The 25,324-nt window shown below is 37.3% G+C and overlaps 1 protein-coding gene across 4 annotated transcripts in view; it reads right to left on the reverse strand.

The window, feature by feature from the left end:
- The window catches only part of ACBD6 (acyl-CoA binding domain containing 6), a 230,738-nt gene that overhangs the window by 121,527 nt on the left and 83,887 nt on the right, over positions 1-25,324 (reverse strand). For 3 of the 4 annotated variants that reach the window (XM_068541350.1, XM_068541352.1, XM_068541351.1), the window contains exon 5: positions 16,076-16,181. The exons of the other annotated variant lie outside the window; for it this stretch is intronic. In XM_068541350.1, coding sequence (XP_068397451.1) covers positions 16,076-16,181 — 106 coding nt within the window. The remainder of the gene's footprint in view (positions 1-16,075; positions 16,182-25,324) is intronic. 4 annotated transcript variants of the gene reach the window in all.

The following is a 25,324-nucleotide window of genomic DNA, read 5'->3' on the forward strand; positions in this document are numbered from 1 at the left end:
TTAAGAATCCGCCTGCCAATGCAGGGGACATGAGTTCGAGCCCTGGTCTGGGAAGATCCCACGTGCCACGGAGCAACTAAGCCCGTGCGCCACAACTACTGAGCCTGCACTCTAGAGCCCGTGTGCCACAACTACTGAAGCCCACGCATCTAGAACCCGTGCTCCGCAACAAGAGAAGACACCACAATGAGAAGCTCGTGCACCGCAACGAGACCCAACACAGCCAAAAATAAATTAATTGGAAATAAACAAAATATTATTTAAATATCACTAAGAAGCATGTATTCAGTGTCTACTGTATATGGCACTGATCTGAAAAATAAATTGTGTGACAAGAATTGTGCAGACATAATATGTGCCTGATGATTGATAAGAAATATTCTGTTCATATATTAAGCATACTTTATAAATTATTTAAATCATCCAAGATATTTTCTTGGAAGAACTATAAATATGCGGCATGTGTGAAGAGTTATATTAACTGACTCAAAAAATAAAAGTTGAAGCACCATTTTAAAAAATGTATAAGCTTTTAGATCTTCACATTTCTCTTCATATTATCTACACCTCAATTTCCAAACATTTCTGCAAATGATTAAAAAATTTAATAAAAGCTGTAATTTAAATAAAAAATGAGTACATAGAACACCATGATGCTATAAACTTGGAACCTACAGCGTCCTGAATAGTAAGTATAACTACAGAACTTTTTTCTATTATGTGAAATATAGACAGCATCCTCATTACCGTATCAGTAGGAAACACCACGTAATTTTCTCAAATTAGAAATATATGCCTTACTATATTTGTAGCAATTACAACTTAAATAAAAGATACACACCAGGAACTATACTTGTGCATAATAAAATAACTTCATTATAGAATAGGAATATTTTATTTAAAAGGCATTTTATATATATATATATGTTCATGTGCTATGATAGCTATAGATTCAAATCTAAGCATTTTAGGCAATATAATAATTATGTTTATTTCAATATGTGGGAGTGCAAATGTGGCTTATCATGTTATGACTATAATTAAATTTCTCTATGTGCTCACAAAAAATTTTAAGTGCAATAAATGTAATTTTTAATCATCTCAGGGAAAGACTGAAATTGGGCTGAACCTGCTGAATGAACATTTTAAATAAAGTCGTATACCATCCCAAAGAACCTTAGGCAATCAGCAGTGAAATAACTCAAGTTCAAATATTAGACAAACACCTAGAAGACCTGGATGTCCTTTCAAAATTGTAATTGTTACCCAACTTATTATAGTAGGGAAATGTCTTTTTTCTGATAAAGGGGTTAAAAGTATTTAGCTAGCAACTTAGAGATTATATACTTTTAATCCATCATCAAAACTTGCAAAGTTGTTTTATTTGCTAGAGCTTTAAGTGTCATGAAGCAGTACCCTTTATTTTATTTAGGATGTCAAGTTTGACTCTAATTTTAAGCTCCCACCTTCCTCACGTTCTTAAATTAACTCATACAAATCCCTGATTAATAATAAAAGGACTTGCCATCAGTATTCAGAGCCCAGCCTGAGTTGTCATGGCTGAAAGGGCAGAAATCTGCTTGGAGCAATGAGAGAACCCAACTGAATTCTGAGTGTCTCAGTCTATGAATGTGTAAGCACTTCATCTGTTCATGGAAACACAAGTGTTCTGGCAGACTTGGGGGAAAGGTAGCTGCATGGGTAACAAACTGGAAGACCTGGGAAACCGCACTATATCAAAGTCACTAAATGACAGAAGCAAGATATTTTACAAGTGTTACTTTTATTTTCACAAAAAAATGGTGTTTAGTGTAAGCTATTTGAGTTCTGGACATTTATTTTATCCCTAACATTGCTGCCCAATGATCCCTGCAGAGGTCACAGGTGGATTTGACTATTTTATAAAAGAAATTGTTGCAAATCAGAGCACAACAGTAGCAGGGTCGAGTGGAAATTGATTATCCTTCTTGAATCCAGTGGTGAAAAGAACACTCTCTCAGTCCTGCATTTCCACTTAGCAGTTGTATGTATTCAAACAAGTAACGTGTACATCTCTGAAATAGCTCCTGTCTGTGAAATAAGGATAACATCTACCTTACAGGGCTGTTGTGAAGACAACACGGTAATAAGTGAAAGTACCTTACAGAGTTGTAAATATGGGGAAAGTACTCTGTAAACTGTAACCCACACTGTATAAAATAGTATTATTTGAAAGATGGAGAATTCTAACAGGGATAATATAGTACATACACAATTATTTCCGGTGAAAAAGTGACCTTGTAAAGTTAAGTGGGCTTTTCGTTTTCCAGTTCCATATATAAGGAGCTAGGAAGTTGCCACTCCGTACTAACAACAAACAAGAAAGCTGAAGAGACTGAAAAATCAACAATTCTTAGATCCATAAGAAAGGGAAAGACACAGGGCAAACCACTGCCCCTGAGACTAGAGAGACAGATAGGTGAACTCGACATCCTGGAGCAGAGCCTCACAAGTGGAAACCACCTGGGGAATCAGAGCCAGGTAGGAAAACCTGACTGTAATTAATGAATTGAGGAAGGCACAGTGCAGACAACTCTGAGGGTTAAAAACTCCAAGGGCATCTACTCAACCCCTCTATCCCCACCCCCGCCAATAGTGTGAGATTTACTTCTAGGAGCCTGAGTAGGTTCCCACAATAAATGTCAGAGAAACATCCCCTCATGCTTCTGGCAGGGGGAGGGGAAATTAACCATTCTGAAATATGCCAAAGCACTCTGTTGTTCTCAAAACCACCTGCCTTCAGGGGAAACTGGTTAACCAGCACCTAACCTGTTGGGGTATTATCAGAGCCTAACTGACCTGGGGGAAGGGAAATATCCAACTCCATTCAACTCCAGCCATTCTGTCCCATCTAAAGGGGGAGGAAAAAAAAAAGAGAAACATTTGTGAGATTCCCAGTCCAGAGGCATAGGCTCACTACAAAACTGAGACCGAGTCATAGGACCACAGGACCATCTCCCCAACACCTCACCACCACATTACTAAGGGCCTATTTATAGCAGTTCCTTTTATCTGGTATATCAAGTCCAGCTATCAGTAAAAATTAAAAGATAAAGCAAAAGGCAAAAAATCCACAATTTGAAGAAACAGAGTAAGCATCAGAATGAAACAGGGCAGAGATGTTGGAATTATCAGGTTGAGAATTTAAAACAACTATGATTAATATGCTAAGGGCTCTAATGAATAAAGCAGGCACCATGCAAGAACAGATAGACAATGTAAGCAGAAAAATGGAAATCCTAAAAACCAAAAAGAAATGACAGAGATAAAAAAACCACTGTAACAGAAATTTTAAAAATGCCTGTGATGGGCTTATTAGTTTACCAGACATGGCTGAAGAAAAAATCTCTGAGCTAGAAGATGTATCAATAGAATCCTCAAAAACTGAAAAGTGAAGAGAACAAAGACTGGAAAAAAAAAAAAAAAAAAGAGTCTTTCCCCTGCTCTCTGAGAGTTGCTCTGCCTTTATCCAGCCCCCTAGAACATCAGGCCTTTCTTCAGACTGTTCTGAAAATGTTGCTTTTTAACCCAGGTTAGTACCTCACCCAAGAGAAATCATAAGTAAAAACTTTTGGGGGGGGTTTCCTTTGTCTTTTGGTTACGTACAAAATTGGTTTATGGGCCGGAGAGAAGATGGCAGAAGAGTAAGACGCGGAGATCACCTTCCTTCCCACAGATACAGTAGAAATACATCTACACGTGGAACTGCTCCTACAGAACACCCACTGAACGCTGGCAGAAAACATCAGACCTCCCAAAAGGCAAGAAACTCCCCATGTACTTGGGTAGGGCAAAAGAAAAAAGAAATAACAGAGACAAAAGAATAGGGACGGGACCTGCACCAGTGGGAGGGAGCCGTGAAGGAGGAAAGGTTTCCACGCACTAGGAAGCCCCTTCGCGGGCGGAGACTGCGGGTGGCGGAGGGGGGAGCTTCGGAGCCACGGAGGAGAGCACAGCCACAGGGGTGCGGAGGGCAAAGCGGAGAGACTCCCGCACAGAGGATCGGTGCCGAGCAGCACTCACCAGCCCGAGAGGCTTGTCTGCTCACCCGCCAGGGCAGGCGGGGGCTGGGAGCTGAGGCTCGGGCTTCGGTCGGATCGCAGGGAGAGGACTGGGGTTGGCGGCGTGAACACAGCCTGAAGGGGTTAGTGCACCACAGCTAGCCGGGAGGGAGTCCGGGAAAAAGTCTGCAGCTACCGAAGAGGCAAGAGACTTTTTCTTGCCTCTTTGTTTCGCGGTGCGCAAGGAGAGGGGATTCAGAGCGCCACCTAAACAAGCTCCAGAGACGGGCGCGAGCCGCGGCTATCAGCGCGGATCCCACAGCAACAGGGGCGCAGAGGAAGAAACGGGGAGATTCCCGCACAGAGGCTCGGCGCCGAGCAGCACTCAGCAGCCCGAGAGGCTTGTCTGCTCACCCGCCGGGGCGGGCGGGGGCTGGGAGCTGAGGCTCGGGCTTCGGTCGGATCGCAGGGAGAGGACTGGGGTTGGCGGCGTGAACACAGCCTGAAGGGGTTAGTGCACCACAGCTGGCTGGGAGGGAGTCCGGGAAAAAGTCTGCAGCTGCCGAAGAGGCAAGAGACTTTTTCTTGCCTCTTTGTTTCGTGGCGCGCAAGGAGAGGGGATTCAGAGCGCCGCCTAAACGAACTCCAGAGACGGGCACGAGCCGTGGCGATCAGCGCGGGCCCCAGAGACAGGCGTGAGACGCTAAGGCTGCTGCTGCCGCCACCAAAAAGCCTGTGTGAGAGCACAGGTCACTCTCCACACCGCCCCTCCCGGGAGCCGGTGCAGCCCGCCACTGCCAGGCTCCCGTGAACCAGGGACAACTTTCCCGGGAGAACGCACGGCGCGCCTCAGGATGGTGCAACGTCACGCTGGCCTCTGCCGCCGCAGGCTCGCCTCGCCTCCTCTGTACCCCTCCCTCCCCGCGGCCTGAGTGAGCCAGAGCCCCCGAAGCAGCTGCTCCTTTAACCCCGTTCTGTCTGGGCAGGGAACAGACGCCCTCAGGCAACCTACAGGCAGAGGCGGGTCCAAATCCAAAGCTGAACCCCGGGAGCTGTGCGAACACAGAAGAGAAAGGGAAATCTCTCCCAGCAGCCTCAGAAGCAGCAGGTTAAAACTCCACAAACAACTTGATGCGCCTGCATCTGTTGAATACCTGAATAGACAACGAATCATCCCAAATTCAAGAGGTGGACTTTGGGAGCAGGATATATTAATTTTTCCCCTTTTCCTTTTTTTGTGAGTGTATATGTATATGCTTCTGGGTGAGATTTTGTCTGTATAGCTTTGCTTTATAATAGCTTTATTTTACTTCACTATATTATATCCTCTTTCTTTCTATTTTTTCTCCCTTTTACTCTGAGCCGTGTGGATGAAAGGCTCTTGGTGCTCCAGCCAGGCAGCAGGGCCATGCCTCTGAGGTGGGAGACCCAACTTCAGGACACTGGTCCACAAGAGACCTCCCAGCTCCACGTAATACCAAACGGCAAAAATCTCTCAGAGATCTCCATCTCAACATCAAGACCCAGCTTCACTCAACGACCAGCAAGCTACAGTGCTGGACACCCTATGCCAAACAACTAGCAAGACAGGAACACAGCCCCATCCATTAGCAGAGAGGCTGCCTAAAATCATAATAAGGCCACAGACACCCCAAAATACACCACCAGATGTGGACGTACCCACCAGAAAAACAAGATCCAGCCTCATCCACCAGAACTCAGGCACTACTTCCCTCCACCAGGAAGCCTACACAACCCACTGAACCAACCTTAGCCACTGGGGACAGATACCAAAAACAACGGGAACTATGAACCTGCAGCCTGTGAAAAGGAGACCCCAAACACAGAAAGATAAGCAAAATGAGACGACAGAAAAACACACAGCAGATGAAGGAGCAGGGTCAAAACACACCAGACCTAACAAATGAAGAGGAAATAGGTAGTCTACCTGAAAAAGAATTCAGAATAATGATAGTAAGGATGATCCAAAATCTTGGAAATAGAATAGACAAAATGCAAGAAACATTTAACAAGGACGTAGAAGAACTAAAGAGGAACCAAGCAATGATGAAAAACACAATAAATGAAATTAAAAATACTCTAGATGGGATCAACAGCAGAATAACTGAGGCAGAAGAAAGGATAAGTGACCTGGAAGATAAAATGGTGGAAATAACTACTGCAGAGCAGGATAAAGAAAAAAGAATGAGAAGAACTGAGGACAGTCTCAGAGACCTCTGGGACAACATTAAACGCACCAACATTCGAATTATAGGGGTCCCAGAAGAAGAAGAGAAAAAGAAAGGAACTGAGAAAATATTTGAAGAGATTATAGTTGAAAACTTCCCTAATATGGGAAAGGAAGTAGTTAATCAAGTCCTGGAAGCACAGAGAGTCCCATACAGGATACATCCAAGGAGAAACACGCCAAGACACATATTAATCAAACTGTCAAAAATTAAATATAAAGAAAACATATTAAAAGCAGCAAGGGAAAAACAACAAATAACACACAAGGGAATCCCCATAAGGTTAACATCTGATCTGTCAGCAGAAACTCTGCAAGCCAGAAGGGAGTGGCAGGATATACTTAAAGTCATGAAGGAGAAAAACCTACAACCAAGATTACTCTACCCAGCAAGGATCTCATTCAGATGTGATGGAGAAATTAAAACCTTTACAGACAAGCAAAAGCTAAGAGAGTTCAGCACCACCAAACCAGCTTTACAACAAATGCTACAGGAACTTCTCTAGGCAAGAAACACAAGAGAAGGAAAACACCTACAATAACAAACCCAAAACATTTAAGAAAATGGAAATAGGAACATACATATCGATAATTACCTTGAATGTAAATGGATTAAATGCTCCCACCAAAAGACACAGACTGGCTGAATGGATACAAAAACAAGACCCATATATATGCTGTCTACAAGAGACCCACTTCAGACCTAGAGACACATACAGACTGAAAGTGAGGGGATGGAAAAAGATATTCCATGCAAATGGAAATCAAAAGAAAGCTGGAGTAGCAATTCTCATATCAGACAAAATAGACTTTAAAATAAAGACTATTACAAGAGACAAAGAAGGACACTATATAATGATCAAGGGATCGATCCAAGAGGAAGGTATAACAATTGTAAATATTTATGCACCCAACTTAGGAGCACCTCAATACATAAGGCAAATACTAACAGCCATAAAAGGGGAAATCGACAGCAACACAATCATAGTAGGGGACTTTAACACCCCACTTTCACCAATGGACAGATCATCCAAAATGAAAATAAATAAGGAAACACAAGCTTTAAATGATACATTAAACAAGATGGACTTAATTGATATTTATAGGACATTCCACCCAAAAACAACAGAATACACATTTTTCACAAGTGCTCATGGAACATTCTCCAGGATAGATCATATCTTGGGTCACAAATCAAGCCTTGGTAAATTTAAGAAAATTGAAATCGTCTCAAGTATCTTTTCCGACCACAACGCTATGAGACTAGATATCAATTACAGGAAAAGATCTGTAAAAAATACAAACACATGGAGGCTACACAATACACTACTTAATAACGAAGTGATCACTGAAGAAATCAAAGGGGAAATCAAAAAATACCTAGAAACAAATGACAATGGAGACACGACGACCCAAAACCTATGGGATGCAGCAAAAGCAGTGCTAAGAGGGAAGTTCATAGCAATACAAGCCTACCTCAAGAAACAGGAAACATCTCGAATAAACAACCTAACCTTGCACCTAAAGCAATTAGAGAAAGAAGAACAAAAAAACCCCAAAGCTAGCAGAAGGAAAGAAATCATAAAGATCAGGTCAGAAATAAATGAAAAAGAAATGAAGGAAACAATAGCAAAAATCAATGAAACTAAAAGCTGGTTCTTTGAGAAGATAAACAAAATCGATAACCCATTAGCCAGACTCATCAAGAGAAAAAGGGAGAAGACTCAAATCAATAGAATTAGAAATGAAAAAGGAGAAGTAACCACTGACAATGCAGAAATACAAAAGATCATGAGAGATTACTACAAGCAACTCTATGCCAATAAAATGGACAACCTGGAAGAAATGGACAGATTCTTAGAAATGCACAACCTGCCGAGACTGAACCAGGAAGAAATAGAAAATATGAACAGACCAATCGCAAGCACTGAAATTGAAATTGTGATTAAAAACCTTCCAACAAACAAAAGCCCAGGACCAGATGGCTTCATAGGTGAATTCTATCAAACATTTAGAGAAGAGCTAACACCTATCCTTCTCAAACTCTTCCAAAATATTGCAGAGGGAGGAACACTCCCAAACTCATTCTACGAGGCCACCATCACCCTGATACCAAAACCAGACAAAGATGTCACAAAGAAAGAAAATTACAGGCCAGTATCACTGATGAACATAGATGCAAAAATCCCTAACAAAATACTAGCAAACAGAATCCAACAGCACATTAAAAGGATCATACACCATGATCAAGCGGGGTTTATCCCAGGAATGCAAGGATTCTTCAATATACGCAAATCAATCAATGTGATACACCATATTAACAAATTGAAGGAGAAAAACCATATGATCATCTCAATAGATGCAGAGAAAGCTTTCGACAAAATTCAACACCCATTTATGATAAAAGCCCTGCAGAAAGTAGGCATAGAGGGAACTTTCCTCAACATAATAAAGGCCATATATGACAAACCCACAGCCAACATTGTCCTCAATGGTGAAAAACTGAAACCATTTCCACTAAGATCAGGAACAAGACAAGGTTGCCCACTCTCACCACTATTATTCAACATAGTTTTGGAAGTGTTAGCCACAGCAATCAGAGAAGAAAAAGAAATAAAAGGAATACAAATCGGAAAAGAAGAAGTAAAGCTGTCACTGTTTGCAGATGACATGATACTAAAGATGCTACCAGAAAACTCCTAGAGCTAATCAATGAGTTTGGTAAAGTAGCAGGATACAAAGTTAATGCACAGAAATCTCTTGCATTTCTATACACTAATGACGAAAAATCTGAAAGTGAAATTAAGAAAACACTCCCGTTTACCATTGCAACAAAAAGAATAAAATATCTAGGAATAAACCTACCTAAGGAGACAAAAGACCTGTATGCAGAAAATTATAAGACACTGATGAAAGAAGTTAAAGATGATACAAATAGATGGAGAGATATACCATGTTCTTGGATTGGAAGAATCAACATTGTGAAAATGACTCTACTACCCAAAGCAATCTACAGATTCAATGCAATCCCTATCAAACTACCACTGGCATTTTTCACAGAACTAGAACAAAAAATTTCACAATTTGTATGGAAACACAAAAGACCCCGAATAGCCAAAGCAATCTTGAGAACGAAAAATGGAGCTGGGGGAATCAGGCTCCCTGACTTCAGACTATATTACAAAGCTACAGTAATCAAGACAGTTTGGTACGGGCACAAAAACAGAAATATAGATCAATGGAACAGGATAGAAAGCCCAGAGATAAACCCACGCACATATGGTCACCTTATCTTTGATAAAGGAGGCAAGCATATACAGTGGAGAAAAGACAGCCTCTTCAATAAGTGGTGCTGGGAAAATTGGACAGATACATGTAAAAGTATGAACTCAGAACACTCCCTGACACCATGCACAAAAATAAACTCAAAATGGATTAAAGACCTAAGTGTAAGGCCAGACACTATCAAACTCTTAGAGGAAAACATAGGCAGAACATTCTATGACATACATCACAGCAAGATTCTTTTTGACCCAGCTCCTAGAGAAATGGAAATAAGAACACAAATAAACAAATGGGACCTAATGAAACTTAAAAGCTTTTTCACAGCAAAGGAAACCATAAACAAGACCAAAAGACAACCCTCAGAATGGGAGAAAGTATTTGCAAATGAAGCAACTGACAAAGGATTAATCTCCAAGATTTACAAGCAGCTCATGCAGCTCAATAACAAAAAAACGAACAACCCAATCCAAAAATGGGCAGAAGACCTAAATAGACATTTCTCCAAAGAAGATATACAGATGGCCAACAGACACATGAAAGAATGCTCAACATCATTAATCATTAGAGAAATGCAAATCAAAACTACAATGAGATATCATCTCACACCGGTCAGAATGGCCATCATCAAAAAATCTAGAAACAATAAATGCTGGAGAGGGTGTGGAGGAAAGGGAACACTCTTGCACTGTTGGTGGGAATGTAAATTGATACAGCCACTATGGAGAACAGTATGGAGGTTCCTTAAAAAACTACAAATAGAACTACTATACAACCCAGCAATCCCACTACTGGGCATATACCCTGAGAAAACCATAGTTCAAAAAGAGTCATGTACCAAAATGCTCATTGCAGCTCTATTTACAATAGGCAGGACATGGAAGCAACCTAAGTGTCCATCATCGGATGAATGGATAAAGAAGATGTGGCACATATATACAATGGAATATTACTCAGCCATAAAAAGAAATGAAATGGAGGTATTTGTAGCGAGGTGGATGGAGTTAGAGTCTGTCATACAGAGTGAAGTAAGTCAGAAAGAGAAAAACAAATACAGTATGCTAACACATATATACGGAATCTAAGGAAAAAAATAAAAAGGCCATGAAGAACCTAGTGGCAAGACGGGAATAAAGACACAGACCTACTAGAGAATGGACTTGAGGATATGGGGAAGGGGAGGGGTGAGATGTGACAGGGTGAGAGAGTGTCATGGACATATATACACTACCAAATGTAAAACAGATAGCTAGTGGGAAGCAGCTGCATAGCACAGGGAGATCAGCTCGGTGCTTTGTGACCACCTAGAGGGGTGGGATGGGGAGGGTGGGAGGGAGGGAGATGCAAGAGGGAAGAGATATGGGAACATATGTATATGTATAACTGATTCACTTTGTTATAAAGCAGAAACTAACACACCATTGTAAAGCAATTATACTTCAATAAAGATGTTTAAAAAAAAAAAAAAAGAAAGAAAACCCAGAACAGAGTACCCAAGGGCTATGGGACAAATACAAAAGATACAATGTATGCATAATGGGGATACCAGAAGGAGAAGAAACAGAGAAAGGAACAGAAGAATACCTGAAACAATGACTGAATTTCCTCAAATTAATGCTAGACACCAAGCCACAGATCCAGGAAGCTCAGAGAATACCAAGCAAAATAAATGCTTCAAAAACTACACTCGGCATATCATTTTCAAATTACAGCAAATTAAAGATAAAGAAAAATCCTGAAAGAAGCCGGAGGAAAAAAAACACATCGCTTATAGAGAAACAAAGATAAGAATTACATCAGACTTCTCCTCAGAAACCATGCAAGCGAGAAGAGAGTGGAGTGACATATTTAAACTGTTGAGGAAAAACCCCTGCTAACCTAGAATTCTGTATCCTGAGAAATTATCCTTCAAAAGTGAAGGAGAAATAAAGACTTTCTCAAACAAATATTGAGGAAATCTGTTGCCAATACACCTCCCTTGCAAGAAATGTTAAAAGAAATTCTTTAGAGAGAAGGAAAATAATGTAGGTCAGAAACTGATCTACATAAAGAAAGAAGGAGCATCAAAGAAGGAATAGTGAAGGTACTATAAAAACTTTTATTTTTCTTACTCTTAATTGATCTAAGATAACAGTTTGTTCAAAATAATAGCAACAATGTATTTGATTATACATGCTTATGTATCATATATATATCTTATGTGTGTACAAATACACAAACACACATATATACATACTTATGCATGCTTTTATGTAAGTGAAATGAGTGACAGCAATGATACAAGGGACAGGAGGGAGGAATTAGGAATATTTTGTTTTTATAAGGCACTAACACTACCCATGATGGTATCATGTTATTTGAAAGTGGACTTAGATTAGTTATAAATATATATTGCAAACTCTAGGACAACCACTATAAAAGGTCAAAAAAAGCATAACTGATATGCTAAGAAAGGAAAGAAAATGGAATCATATTAAATGCTCAATTAAAACCACAAAAGGCAGGAAAAGAGTGGAAGACAAAAACAGGAACAAAGAACAAGGGCAACATATAGAAAACAGTAACAAATATGGTAAATATTAATCCAACTATATCAGTAATCACTCTGAATGTCAATGGCCTAAGTGTACCAATTAAAAGACAGATTGTCAGAGTGGATCAAAAACACAACCCAACAATATGCTGTCTATAAGAACCTACTTGATATATATAGGCACATATAGATTAAAAGTAAATGGACGGAGAAAAAAATACCATGCTAACACACAATAGGAAAACAGGATTAGCTATATTAATTTCAGTCAGAGCAAACTTCAAAGTAAGTAAAGTTATGAGGGATAAAGAAGGGTATTACATAATGATAAAGAGGTCAATTCTCCAAGAAGATGTAACAATTCTTAACGTGTATATACCTAACAAAAGAGTATCATTCATGGATGGTAGGAATACAAGATGGCACAGCCATTTTGGAAGACAATTTGGTGGTTTCTTAATAAACTAAACATACTCTTACCATATCATCTACAAATTGTACTCCTTGTTATTTACCCAAAGGAACTGAAAACTTACGTCTACACAAAACGTGCCCATGGATGTTTATAGCAGCTTTATTCATAAATGCCAAAACTCAGAGGCAACCAAGAAAAGTCCTCAGGAGGTGAACGGATAAATAAACTGTGGTACGTCTAAACAATGGAGTATTATTCGGTGCTGAAAGGAAATGAGCTCTCAAGCCATCAGAAGATATGGAGGAAGCTCAAATGCACATTACTAAGTGAAAGAAGCCAATCTGAAAAGTCTACATACTGCGCGATTCCAACTATATGGCCTTCTGGAAAAGGCAAAACTATGGAGACAACCAAAAGATCAGTGGTTGCCAGGGGAGCGGGGGATATGAATATTCAGAGCACATAGGATTTTTAGGGCAGTGAAAAGAGTCTGTATGATACTGTAATGATGAATATTTCATTATACATTTGTCCAAATACATAGAATATACAACACCAAGAGGAACCCTAAAGTAAATTATGGACTTTGGATGGTAATGATATATCACTGTAGGTTCATCCTTGGTTTAAAAAAAAAAAAGTACCATGTTAATAATGTTGGGTCATATGGGAAATCTCTGTACCTTCCTCTCAAATTTATTATAAAACCTAAAACTGCTCTGTTCTTAAAAAAAAAAAAAAAATTAAGTCTTTACAAAAAAAAAGTTGTGGTTTCTTCATTTCTTCATTATAACATCATCCTTCATTCATATTATTCACTAAGGATGATCAAGACAGCTAACATTTGAGTGCTCGGCATGTGTGTTTCAGGTACTGTTTGAGTGCCTTATATATAATACTCAAAACAATTCTGACACAGGTACTTATTCCCATTTTACACATTAGGAACCTGAGACAGAATGAACTTGACAAAGGTCATACAGCTAGGAAGTGACAGTGCTAGCACTTAGACCCAGGTAGTCCAGCTCATCACCATTATACTATGCTGCTTCTGCTTATTCATTCATTCACTCATAATTCATCAAATCTTTATTGAGCATATGGAATACACCAAGAGCTCTGATAGAAACATTTTCAACAAGGAAGATCTCAAAACATTTACCCAGGAAGCTACTAAAGGAAATGCTCCTTCAAAACCAGGAAATAAATAAAAGAGGACGCTAGTGGACGAGACACTCCATCAAAACAGAGAAGTAAACAATAAAAGATGAAGACCTGGGATCCAGAAAACAGAAAAATCCAGGAAAAAGGGGAAGAGAATTCCAAAGACAGTGGTAAAGCATAATCCCAGAATGACATCTATGCGAGAGGCCTAGAGAACAACCAGTCCAGTTTAGAGATGAAGAAGGAAGGAGGGTTCCAGAGGGATACTGCTAAAAAAAACATGGGATTGATTACCTGATGTGCTTGACTGCACAGAGAAGACCTCTAACTGGGCAATTTGAGGAAAGAATTGCAATAAGAACATAGAAGACCAAGAAAAAAAAAAAAAAAGAAGCCATTATTAACCTTAAGAAAAACAAAATGTTGTACCATGGTATGTAAATTGCATTATTCATAATTATATAATTTATTCATTCCCTTTCCACCCTTGCCTTGCTTCCCTGTAATCAGAGCAGACTTCCTACTATAGTGACCTGGGGCTTGGCCTTGTGACTTGCTTTAGACAAAGGAATGTGAGTAGATGTGACACATGCTACATCCAAGGAAAGCTTTAAATGTATTTGTGGGGTCTGGTTCTGTCTGCCTTTATTGTCTGCCCCATATAGGGTCTATCCATTGGGATTAGATCTCAGAATGAGAAGACATATGAAATCAAGATGAACTGAGCACAAACAAGGCTAGTAGAAGCCAGCAGAGTCTCAACTGGTTCCAAGGCTTTTGATATGAGCAAGAAATAAATGTTGTTAGCCACTGAAGTTTGGGGTTTTGTTTGTTTTGTTTTTGCTACAGCAAAAGCTGACTAATACACATAATACAGTCCACAGCTCAGCAACAAACAATATTTATATAGTCATAATAATATAGTTATATTATAATCATAATTGACTATATTACATTATTAATTATAGTATAATTTGTAATTATAATAAAAACACTGATATAATAGAGATGCAATCAGAAAACTGACACTAAAAATTGTGATATAACTATGTTAAGAGGGTGGGGAGAGAGAGAGGGAAGATGAGTAAAAGAGCTAAATCCTAATATAACATAGAAGAAAGTCAATAATGTTTAGACTTGGAAAATCAAGAGATACAAGTATATTATTTAGAATTATGTAGGTAAATTGCAAAAGAAACAACTAAAAGCACTGAAAGTTTTTGCCTCAAGGGAGCTAGAATCAAATGTGAGAAGGATGCAGATAAGGGAGTACATTTTTTGTTGTAAGACTTATAGTACTATTTGATTTCCTTTGAACTATCCACATGTATTAACTTCATAAAAATCTTAACTCATGAGCACAAACATTAAAAACAACAATAAAATCAAGGGAAGCAATCGTGCCTGACTGACTAAAATAAAATGTATTCTGATCCTGAAAGGCAAAAAAAGAACCCAAGTGGGAATCAGAAGAGCCGGTGTTACTGTTTCACAATCTGGCTTCCACTTTTCTCTAGCGACATCTTTCTTGACTCCTTTCATTATTTATAGGAGAACAAACTTTACTGTAGAATTAGTCTTACATTTTCAGTTCCAGATGTCACTAAAAATATATTACAGGAAAGATGCTGCCTAAAAGTGAGATAATATTAAGGGCTAACCTGTATAGAGAGCCCTCAATTAATACAGAAGTTGATCATTTACTCTACGCATCATCTATGATCACTGCATGTCCTCTTCCTAACAATTGCCACCTTCTGGTCATTTTGATCATCTTCACTGCATTATCAAAGAATGAGAAAAATGATTAAAAGTGATTAGTAAATTTTGCTCCTTTTTAAACAACGATAATTCAGGGACAGTTTAAGCTCAATATGTGAACAGTTTTAGTCACAAAATAAATAAATTAATAAGTAACATATTTTACAGAATAATTTAGTATAGGATCCCTTTAAATAGCGGGCCTGCATTTAAATGATTGGATTTACCAAAATTTTGACAGTTTTCTAGAAATACAGTTACTGGGCAAAGGACAATATACTTGTTTCAGGTATAATGATAGAAGATACTAAAGCTATTTATAATTATTTTTATATTACCTATAGATTTTACATAAATATGTTAATAGTCTCTCCCTTTAACATGAACAAATGTAAGTTATTTTCCTGCTGCAAGTTTCAGCTAGTAACTTCTATAATGGACAGAAATATGATGGATACAGACACAGAAAGTATCTTATTAACTGGGTGACACCATCTCATTTAGATATTCTGATATACTCTTAACCATAATGTGGTTTGAGTTGTAGTTCAGAGGCCTGCTGTGTAGAAAAAAAGCACTGGGGCAGAACAACAAAGCATAAGAAAATAATTAACAGGGCATGTTTTTCATACCTCTTCATCTTTCATATTCACATCCACGTTTTTTGATTTGAAGACTTTGGTTATACGGTCAATGTTGTTTTCCCTGCAGTAATCAAATATGTTTTTGTCTTCTTCCCTAATTAGAGTAAAAAAAAAATAGTGTTTGTCTTACTAGGTAATACATAAAAGTTACATATTTTTAATACAATCTGTTTGCTGCAAACATTAGTGGAATCTGTTTTTATAAAGAATTTTACATGAACAATAGTGGATTTTCAGTAAGACGTAATACATCCAATCTCTGAAAAGACTAAAGTTCCTAGCAACTATAATTATAGAGAAGAGCTTCATCTGCTTTAACAAGTTACACTAGTACACTAATATAACATCTTGAGTAGATTTTCTCAGTGCTCTTTTTCTCCCCAGTTACTTTTATACACTGACAGGCACATATATCCTCTGACTCAGAATTTTCAATTGTAGCACTGCAGTGAGAAGGTCATTTACTATTGCCTGTATAGAGGTAGCAAAAGATCATAGAGGGAGCAAAAGATCAGGACATAGCTTACTACTTCTCTTACAGAATAAAAGAATGATAAGTTGGTTGCTATCCAAGTTTTTAAGAAATTACACACACACACGAACATATATACACCCACACCAAAGTAATTTTCTTAAGGGAAAGATAATTAGAGCATCACAAAATTCAGAAGTCCTTCATGAGATAATAAAAATAAAGACTGGGAAGCACAGTATATACTCAGCACTATTCTAGGCATATCAATGTACTAATTCACTTAATCTTATCCAACAGCTGCTTCACTTCACAGATAAAGAAACAGGTAAGGAGAGGTTATATGACCTGTCAAATGGCATCACATTTATCAAGGACTCAGATCAACTGATTTTGCATATAGTCCATTTTTCTATTATATCAAGCTACATCTCAATTAGTAAGCTGTAGTCTCTTCCAGAATCTAAAGCAGAAGTTCTTAACATGAGGTCTATGAGTTCTCTAAAATAGTATACAGAATTATCTGTGCAAATGCATAATGCATTTTTCTGACTGTGTTGGCAGTGGGTAGGTGGGGAAGGGGGAGGTAGCTTCAATGAGGTTCTCAAAAGGATCTGTGACTCCCAAAAGATCAGTAATTTGGAATAATGAAACTGTTCTACATTTTCCAAACAGGCATAAAATAATGCAATTTGAGTTTCAAACATTATAACTAGTATGTTCTACAACCTGTAAGGTCATAGCTTCCATTCATCAGAAAAAAAGCATCTGACCACAGGAGTTCTTCTATCTTAAAAGCCAATACCTTATACCCTATAAAAAGTTATTTCTAGTCAGAGGTGATTAACTTAAAACATACTACTTTGACATTAACAGTCTAAGCCTTCCTTATGCATGTCATGTATTTAATTGAGCACCTACTACATGCAAGGCACTGGACAAGATTCTGTTGATAAGAGATGATAAGGATAAAGCAAGGAACTTTGCATTTAATACATGTACAGTATGGCTGAGATGATAAAAATCTATATACCATTAACATAAGGTAAAATTGGATCTTTAAAAAGGCCTATCAGAATACAGAGGAGAAACAGCCTGCTTCAAGCTGGAGAAAATGAGCTAAGTTTCCAGGAAAAAAATCATGTTTAAAAAAAAAATAGGGTCTCTTGAAAATGTTCATTTGCAAAAGAGAAAATGCTTTTCCAGATCACTTATTCTGGAAGAAAATAGTGAAGTCTGAGGCCAAAACCCCTGAAAGGAGAAGTCTGATTTTTTAAATTAAGGCTGCATATAATAGTATTTTAGCTATATTTAACTATCACAAAAAATACTTTCTATGAAAAAGTGCATTCAGCATTCTGACTTGGGAAAGAGAGGGACCTATTGTCCTTCAATACAATAACAGAGACCCCTCTAATTCAAGAGGCAGAAACTTCAACTGTGAGAGAAAGTATTGCATCATTTTAAGTCATAATAAAAAATACACTACTCACCAATTGTTTTGGATTTGAAAATAATGGGGAGTTGGTGGTGGGGCACAGAAAGGAAAGTATGGAGGATCCTTGGGATGTAAGTTACCCATACCCAGTAAAAGGCAAGGATAATTCAGAGATGAGAGGACCTTCTGTGTGGTCCTTTTTCCTTAATTCCAAATGTGCATGTACACTTATGCCATAAGCAGTAAAAAAGTAAATATAGTACAAACTTATTTAAAATGTTTATATTGCTTAATATATTCTCAATGTTTCTTATATGTATCATTTATATCAATTATTTTGTTTTGGTATGTGAATTTTTTGGAGGTCGGGGCATTTTTTCATCTGTATACCTGCTTATCAACTGCAGTTTATCATTGCTAAGTATGTTAGGCACATAGAGGTATTTATAAAATACTTCAGGGTAGAGTACACAATGTAAATTAAATATAAAATGGGAAAGTCAATAAAAGTCACCACAAACGTGCTACAAAGCTGTGTGCCTAATATTAAAAAATATTAAGTAATACTCTTGGGCTTAGTTGTTAAATATAGTTATCTATCCCCACTTCAAGTTTTTTTGTTTTTTGTTTTTTTTTTTAACATCTTTATTGAAGTATAATTGCCTTACAATGGTGTGTTAGCTTCTGCTTTATAACGAAGTGAATCAGTTATACATATACAATATGTTCCCATTTCTCTTCCCTCTTGCATCTCCCTCCCTCCCACCCTCCCCATCCCACCCCTCTAGGTGGTCCCAAAGCACCGAGCTGATCTCCCTGTGCTATGCGGCTGCTTCCCACTAGTTATCTATTTTACATTTGGTCCCACTTCAAGTTTTGACTATCTTACCTGCCAGCAACCAAGCTGTCTTTATACAATGTCACCACCTAGTGGCCAAAATGGAGAAACATCTGGAGCAACATCTTTCCGTTATCTCCTTTCTTGCCCCCAACAAGATTATGTACAATATACAAATCAAATTCTGTCTTTTTCCCTCTGTATTTCCCAGTTAATACAGTCTTCCACAGGCAATTTTTCTCTGTATATCTATACTTAAACGAAACAACAGGTGCAAACAAATTCAACCATTACCAAATATAGTAGAGCCTTAATAAATGTTAGTGCCCTTCTACATCTTCTCACTTTATCTTCCCTTCTCTTTTGATTCTTACCCGGTTATCTTTTTCCTTCTCTCTGATGAATGTGAGTGATAAAATTATCATATCCACTCTCTACAGATGAGTATGAATTATTTTCACGATGCTACCCTCAAGAATGTCCCATATTATCATAGCACAAGGCTCTCTTTAGATTACTCCAAATTTCCTAAAATTGACAGAAAATACATTTATCTGAATGAAAAAAACCACTGGCTTTCTTTGAAATTCTTTTGAAATATAAGGGCACACACTTGTGGAAGAGAGGGATGGTGTTTAAGTATAGCTGTCTTTCATCAGAATCACGGGAAGAAGAGATTCTTGCCCACTCCTAAAAATGCTATCTGCATCACTTTCTACAAAGACTGCATTTTCCTGTCAAAAGACTACTTCAGAGAGTTAGCCCTCTAAAGATGGCAAGCCATCTAAAGTCCATTTAACTACTTTTCATCTACCTCACAGAATTAAAAAACACAATTATGGGGCTAGCTCAGAAATCTAACTATTTAATAGACACATTCAGTAAATACTTCAATTCATGTATTTATCAAGCAACTGGCAATCAGATATAAAAACAGTATTCCAGTAAATAGACAAAGAAAAAGTATTTATTGAATGAATGAAAACACAAAGAAGGGTAAGCCAATACTTACACAAATGCCACAAATTCCTCAAATCAAGGAATGTACACCTGTGGGCTCTTGGGGTACAGAAAGACCCAAAAGAATATGCAGGAATGGAAAATTTTAAGAGAATCAATTTCAGCTAAACTTCTAAATAAACACATTCTTTCCTAAATTGATCTACCTGAAAAAGTTCCTGTGGTAAATATTTCATCGCCATTCCCCTTTTCAACATTCCTCCTGCTCAACCATTCTCCTAGCTCATAAAAGAAAAGCATACACCTCTCTCCAAACTATGGTATACTTCTAGGAAACATAACCAAAAGACTTTACTAAGATTTAGCAAATGACTATTAACTAAATCTGTTACTCTTTTGCTTAAAAGTACGCTGTTTAACTAATATACAGTTGACCCTTGGACCGCCCCCCCCCCAGTCAAAAATAACTGTTAATAGTTAATCCATCAATTAACTTTACAATCAACCCACGGTATCTGGGGGCTCTCCATCTGAGGATTCAATCAACCGTGGATTGTGTAGTACTGTAGCACATATTTCGTGAAAAAATGTAAGTGAACATGCGCAGGTCAAACTCATGTCATACAAGAGTCCATTGTGCTAGGAAAGGTTTGGGAAAAAAAAATTAATGCCAGGTTGTACTTCCCCAAGGTATAAATTGTCCATGGTACCAAATAAAGGGACAATTTCGGTGAAAAACTGCTTTTGGGAAGCCCTCCTACAACTAAGGTTAGAGGATGGAAGAGGTGAAATAAAACAAAGAAGACTTGATGCTAGGACTTCCCTGGTGGCGCGGTGGTTAAGAACCCACCTGCCAATGCAGGGGACATGGGTTCAATCCCTGGTCCGGGAAGATCCCACACGCCACGGAGCAACTAAGCCCGTTCGCCACAACTATTGAGCCTGCGCTCTAGAGCCCATGAGCCACAACTACTGAAGCCCACGTGCCTAGAGCCCGTGCACCACAACAAGAGAAGCCACTGCAATGAGAAGCCTGCGCACCGCAATGAAGAGTAGCCCCCGCTCACCACAACTAGAGAAAGCCCGTGCGCAGCAATGAAGACCCAACGCAGCCAAAAATAAATAAAATTAAAAAAAAAAAAGACGATGCTGAACTCTGTCTCATTCTAATAAAATAACATTCATCTGTTAAATAAACTATTTTTAACATTAAGACATATTTCCAATAAAATTTTAAGACACGTCTCCAATAAAATTTAACTTATGCTTAATAATTATTTAACAAAATGTATAATGAATGTTGATCAGCTGTATAGAAATAAGTTATAATTCAAATGAGAAAAATTTAATGCTTAAAGCTTCTGCATCACAGAAAATTAAAATTTTAACAATTCCAACATATACATATTTCTGTTGCAAAGAACTGATAGTGTGCTAAGACTACACAAAAATATATTGCTTTAAAATAAAATTGTGTGGGAGAAGTAGAATTAAAGGAAAAAAAGGAATGATGTAAAATTTCTAACTATTAAAGACCTTATTCTATATTTTAAAATCAAGATCAGAATTTTATTTATTTTAATTAAACTTTCTATTTCAAGACAATCGAAATGTGCAGTTGTAAGAAATAATACAGAGAGCTGGTAGTATTTCCCAGTTTCCCTCAATGGTAAGATGTTGATGCGTTTTTAAAAATGGATTTCATTATAGTATTTAGATTCTATTGGATACATCTAAAACAGTAATCTGTTTATTTTAAAATTCCATTATTTACAAAATGCCAGAAATTATGCCCTTTGCAATTATTTAAATTTTTAAATAAAAATTTTAGATGCTATCATAAAAATATAAAAGGGAATAGTCTTACAAAATTTTCTTAGGAACTACATCAGCAAAGGTTTTTAAAATATCACTGCTCTAACCCAATATTCTATAAAGTAGAGGCCCAAACCAAGGAGTGGGCCATTCAACCAAGGATGATCAAAGAAGGTGTTACAGAAGAGTTGACATTACAACCTAGCCTTGAAGAATTAACTGACAACCCAGCTAAGTTACTGAAGGATCCTGAAGAACAGAAGAAAAGGAAAAGCACAACAAAATGAGGTGTTCTGGGGAACTGCAAGCAACTGGTTACGGCAGGGTGTTGGGAGATAAAGGGATAAGGTGGACAACAGATCACAAAGAACCTCCTTGGTACACTGCATATAATGTAAGTAACAAATGTTAAGTAACAAATTATTTGGGGAACAGAATATTTATCCACCTTCCAAAACCTGGAGTAAAGGGTAGTAAAATTGTCCTCTTGAAGCTAAACAAACTAAATAAAAGCTACTAATGAGAGGAGAAAAGAATGTCTCCTAGATAACTTGAAGAGCTGCTTGATTCACACACTAACCTTAACACATCTAAAAAAACAAAACAATGAGACAACTACCATGAGTAGGAGGTAGCAATGGTTAGCAATGAACCATAGGAGGAAGCAAAAACTTGTGAAGCCAATTTTGAACACTGCCCAAAAGAAACAGTTAATCGAAGGCAAAAAGGCATTCTGAGATATTTCTCTGCTGGGAGACAGTCTGTTCTAGAGGCATCATTAGGACTTTGGCTAAAGCAAATCTAAAAATAATTCCCCTTCTCTCACTCTATTTAATATTCACAAATGGTCACCTGACTGTCTTTCTGGGTTCCTCAATACTCAGACTGAGGGTACACAGGGTATCAAAGCATTTGGATCACTATAAAGATATATATTGGTAAATAAATAAGCCATTTAGTTTACACATCAGTTTCAGATAAATTTTATTACTGCTACATTGTTTCTGAGGGTCTGGTCATCTATGTGCCTTTTATTTAGATCTTTGAGATTGAAGAATGGACCCTGACCTAAGGTAAATTCACCAAAAAGCCACTCTGTGAAGCTCCTTAGGAGCCAATCTTTCAAGGATGAAAGCCTGCACATGTCTTACAAAATTCAGCAGTACTGCTGGTGAATACTACTTCTTTGTAGGAATTTAAGTTCCTAATTTATTTGTTGGATGTGTGGCCAGAAGTTGTCAATCAGAAGGGTAAAGGGTTATTACTCTTCTGTTCAAGTACAATGTTAGGAAACAATGATATCATCTCACTGATCTCATTTGACTATGATTTCCAACATCCTACTATGTATGCCAGATACAAAGCACAAAGCCTATTGTTGATTCTTCTTGATATAACCTTGATATACAGTTGGCCTTTGAACAATGTAGGTTTGAACTCTGCAGGTCCACTTATATGTGGATATTTTTCAGTAGTAAATACTATAGTCCTACACATTCTATGGTTGGTTGAATCCACAGATGCAGAGGAACTGTGGATATGGAGGGCCAACTATAAGTTATACTTGGATTAACCCGCACCTTGTTCAAGGATCAACTGTATAGATATATATAAAATCTTTATTTTATATATACACATATAAAATCTTTATATAATTTTTGATATGACTATAAACCATTAATATTTTAGAAGTTGAGATAAAATGTCTACAAAAAAATTAAGCTACCCTCTGTATTTTAAAAAAAGCATGTTTTAATTTACAAATATAAAAAAAAATACAGGCATATTTTAATTTTACTTACAGCTGTTTCTCTCCCTGAAAGAATCAATTCTTACTCAAAGGTTTTTAAGGAAACTGGTGTAAGGAGCAAAACAGGTAAATTCAACTCCTAACTTAAGGATTAAATAGTAGTCGTAGTTGTCCATACTTAGCATATTAAAAATCTCCACTTTTAATATCTAATTAAAATTTTAGATGTTAATATCACCTTGTAAAACACTGTTTTTGAGTCTCAGTCTTATCAAAGACCATAAATGAGAGTCTATACTATGATCCTCAGGTAAAATTTTACAAATAGCACCTCCTTTCTGAAACACTTCGGTCCTAAGTCCTGGAAGAGACAAAACACTGCTTCAGCAGTAACAATGCTCGAGAAGCCTAGCGATGAGATCAAAGCACTAAGAAAGTGCTTTATGTTGTTTGTTAAGTTGTTCTTAAAATAATTCTTGAAACCCTAGGTACCAAATAAACACCTAGAAATTGTTTACTAAGTTGGCATGTTCCACTGCCAACTGGGTAAACACATATTTTTCTCATATTTTAACATCACGGATGGATCTTATAACCTTCAGCATCTTACAATTAATTAGTGACTTTTTTTTCCTTAATGGTATTTAAATAATGGTGTTCTAAAACCAATGGTGTTCTAATCAGTAAAGTAATAAGGTAGGTTCCAAATACACAGTGACAAATGAACAAGTGAATGATTGAGAGAATTCATATATATTGAATCACAATCCTCCCACTCAGAGTGTTACTATATCTGCACTTGGTTTCAGACAGTTATAGGAAATAACCAGTTGGTTTTACCACTTCCTATTATGTGGTAATGGCAACATCTTTCACCAAGTAATAACTATGTTCAGACTGGGTTGTATATGTAGTGTATTTAGTTCTAGGACCATAAAATTCTTAAAAGCCTCAAATAAAAAGTTCTATTTACTATCTTACTTATGTTGATAAGGGTCCCTTCAAATGAAACCACTTACATTTTAAAATATTTTTCTCATATTTTTTCAAACGAGCAATGACAAAGGAAAGATCAATGCCCCAGGTACTTCTTGTAGATAACTTGTTATACTGGAAAAGTTACTTAGGCATAATTTATAAAAACACTAGTTACTAAAAATGCATTTTCACCTGTTAAAACCTGCTTAACTCTAAAAAAGTCGATTGAAAATTTCTGATAACTCTAAATGTCCATGAGAAAAAACGTAGTTCAGTTCTGATCAATCCCTCTAAAACCAGTGCCCACATCAGAAAAATCTATAGAATCCCTTGGCTACAGGGATGAGTTACATTCTCAACCATTAAGGTAAGTCTAAAATCAATAAAAACAATTAATCTAAGGGAAACATCATCATCAGTATATTGATAAATGAAAGACTACAGTCTCTAATTTTACCAGTGAAGCACATTTTTAAAAACACTAAATGGAAAAGAAATTTAATTAAAAATGTAAACTGAAGATACTCACTATATTAATATAATAACAACTATCAAATTCAATTTCAATAATTGGAGATTACAATGATTCCTCAAATATCTCAGAAGCAGTACAGTGTAGCAGTTAAGAGCAGAGTTACTAACCATGTGACCTTGGACAAGTAACCTAACCTCTCTGAGTCTCAGTTTCCTCATCTGTAAAACAGGGATATTAATAATACCTACATCTCATAGGATCATTCTGAAGGTTAAGTGGAATAATACATATAACACATGTGGTATAGTTACTAGCATACAATAAGTGGTCAATATATATTAGCTGACATTTTTATTACCTTAAGATTTTAGCATATATTTTAAGCTGGAGTCATTTTTCATATTCATATAACACTCTCCATCAATTTACCTAACAAATATTAATTGGACCTTCAAGGAAATAAAAATAGGCCAATTGGTTGGAGCAGACTGAACAAGTGGGGAGGGGGAAA

This window comes from Eschrichtius robustus, chromosome 3 (assembly GCF_028021215.1).
Source record: "Eschrichtius robustus isolate mEscRob2 chromosome 3, mEscRob2.pri, whole genome shotgun sequence".
Classification (NCBI taxonomy): domain Eukaryota; kingdom Metazoa; phylum Chordata; class Mammalia; order Artiodactyla; family Eschrichtiidae; genus Eschrichtius; species Eschrichtius robustus.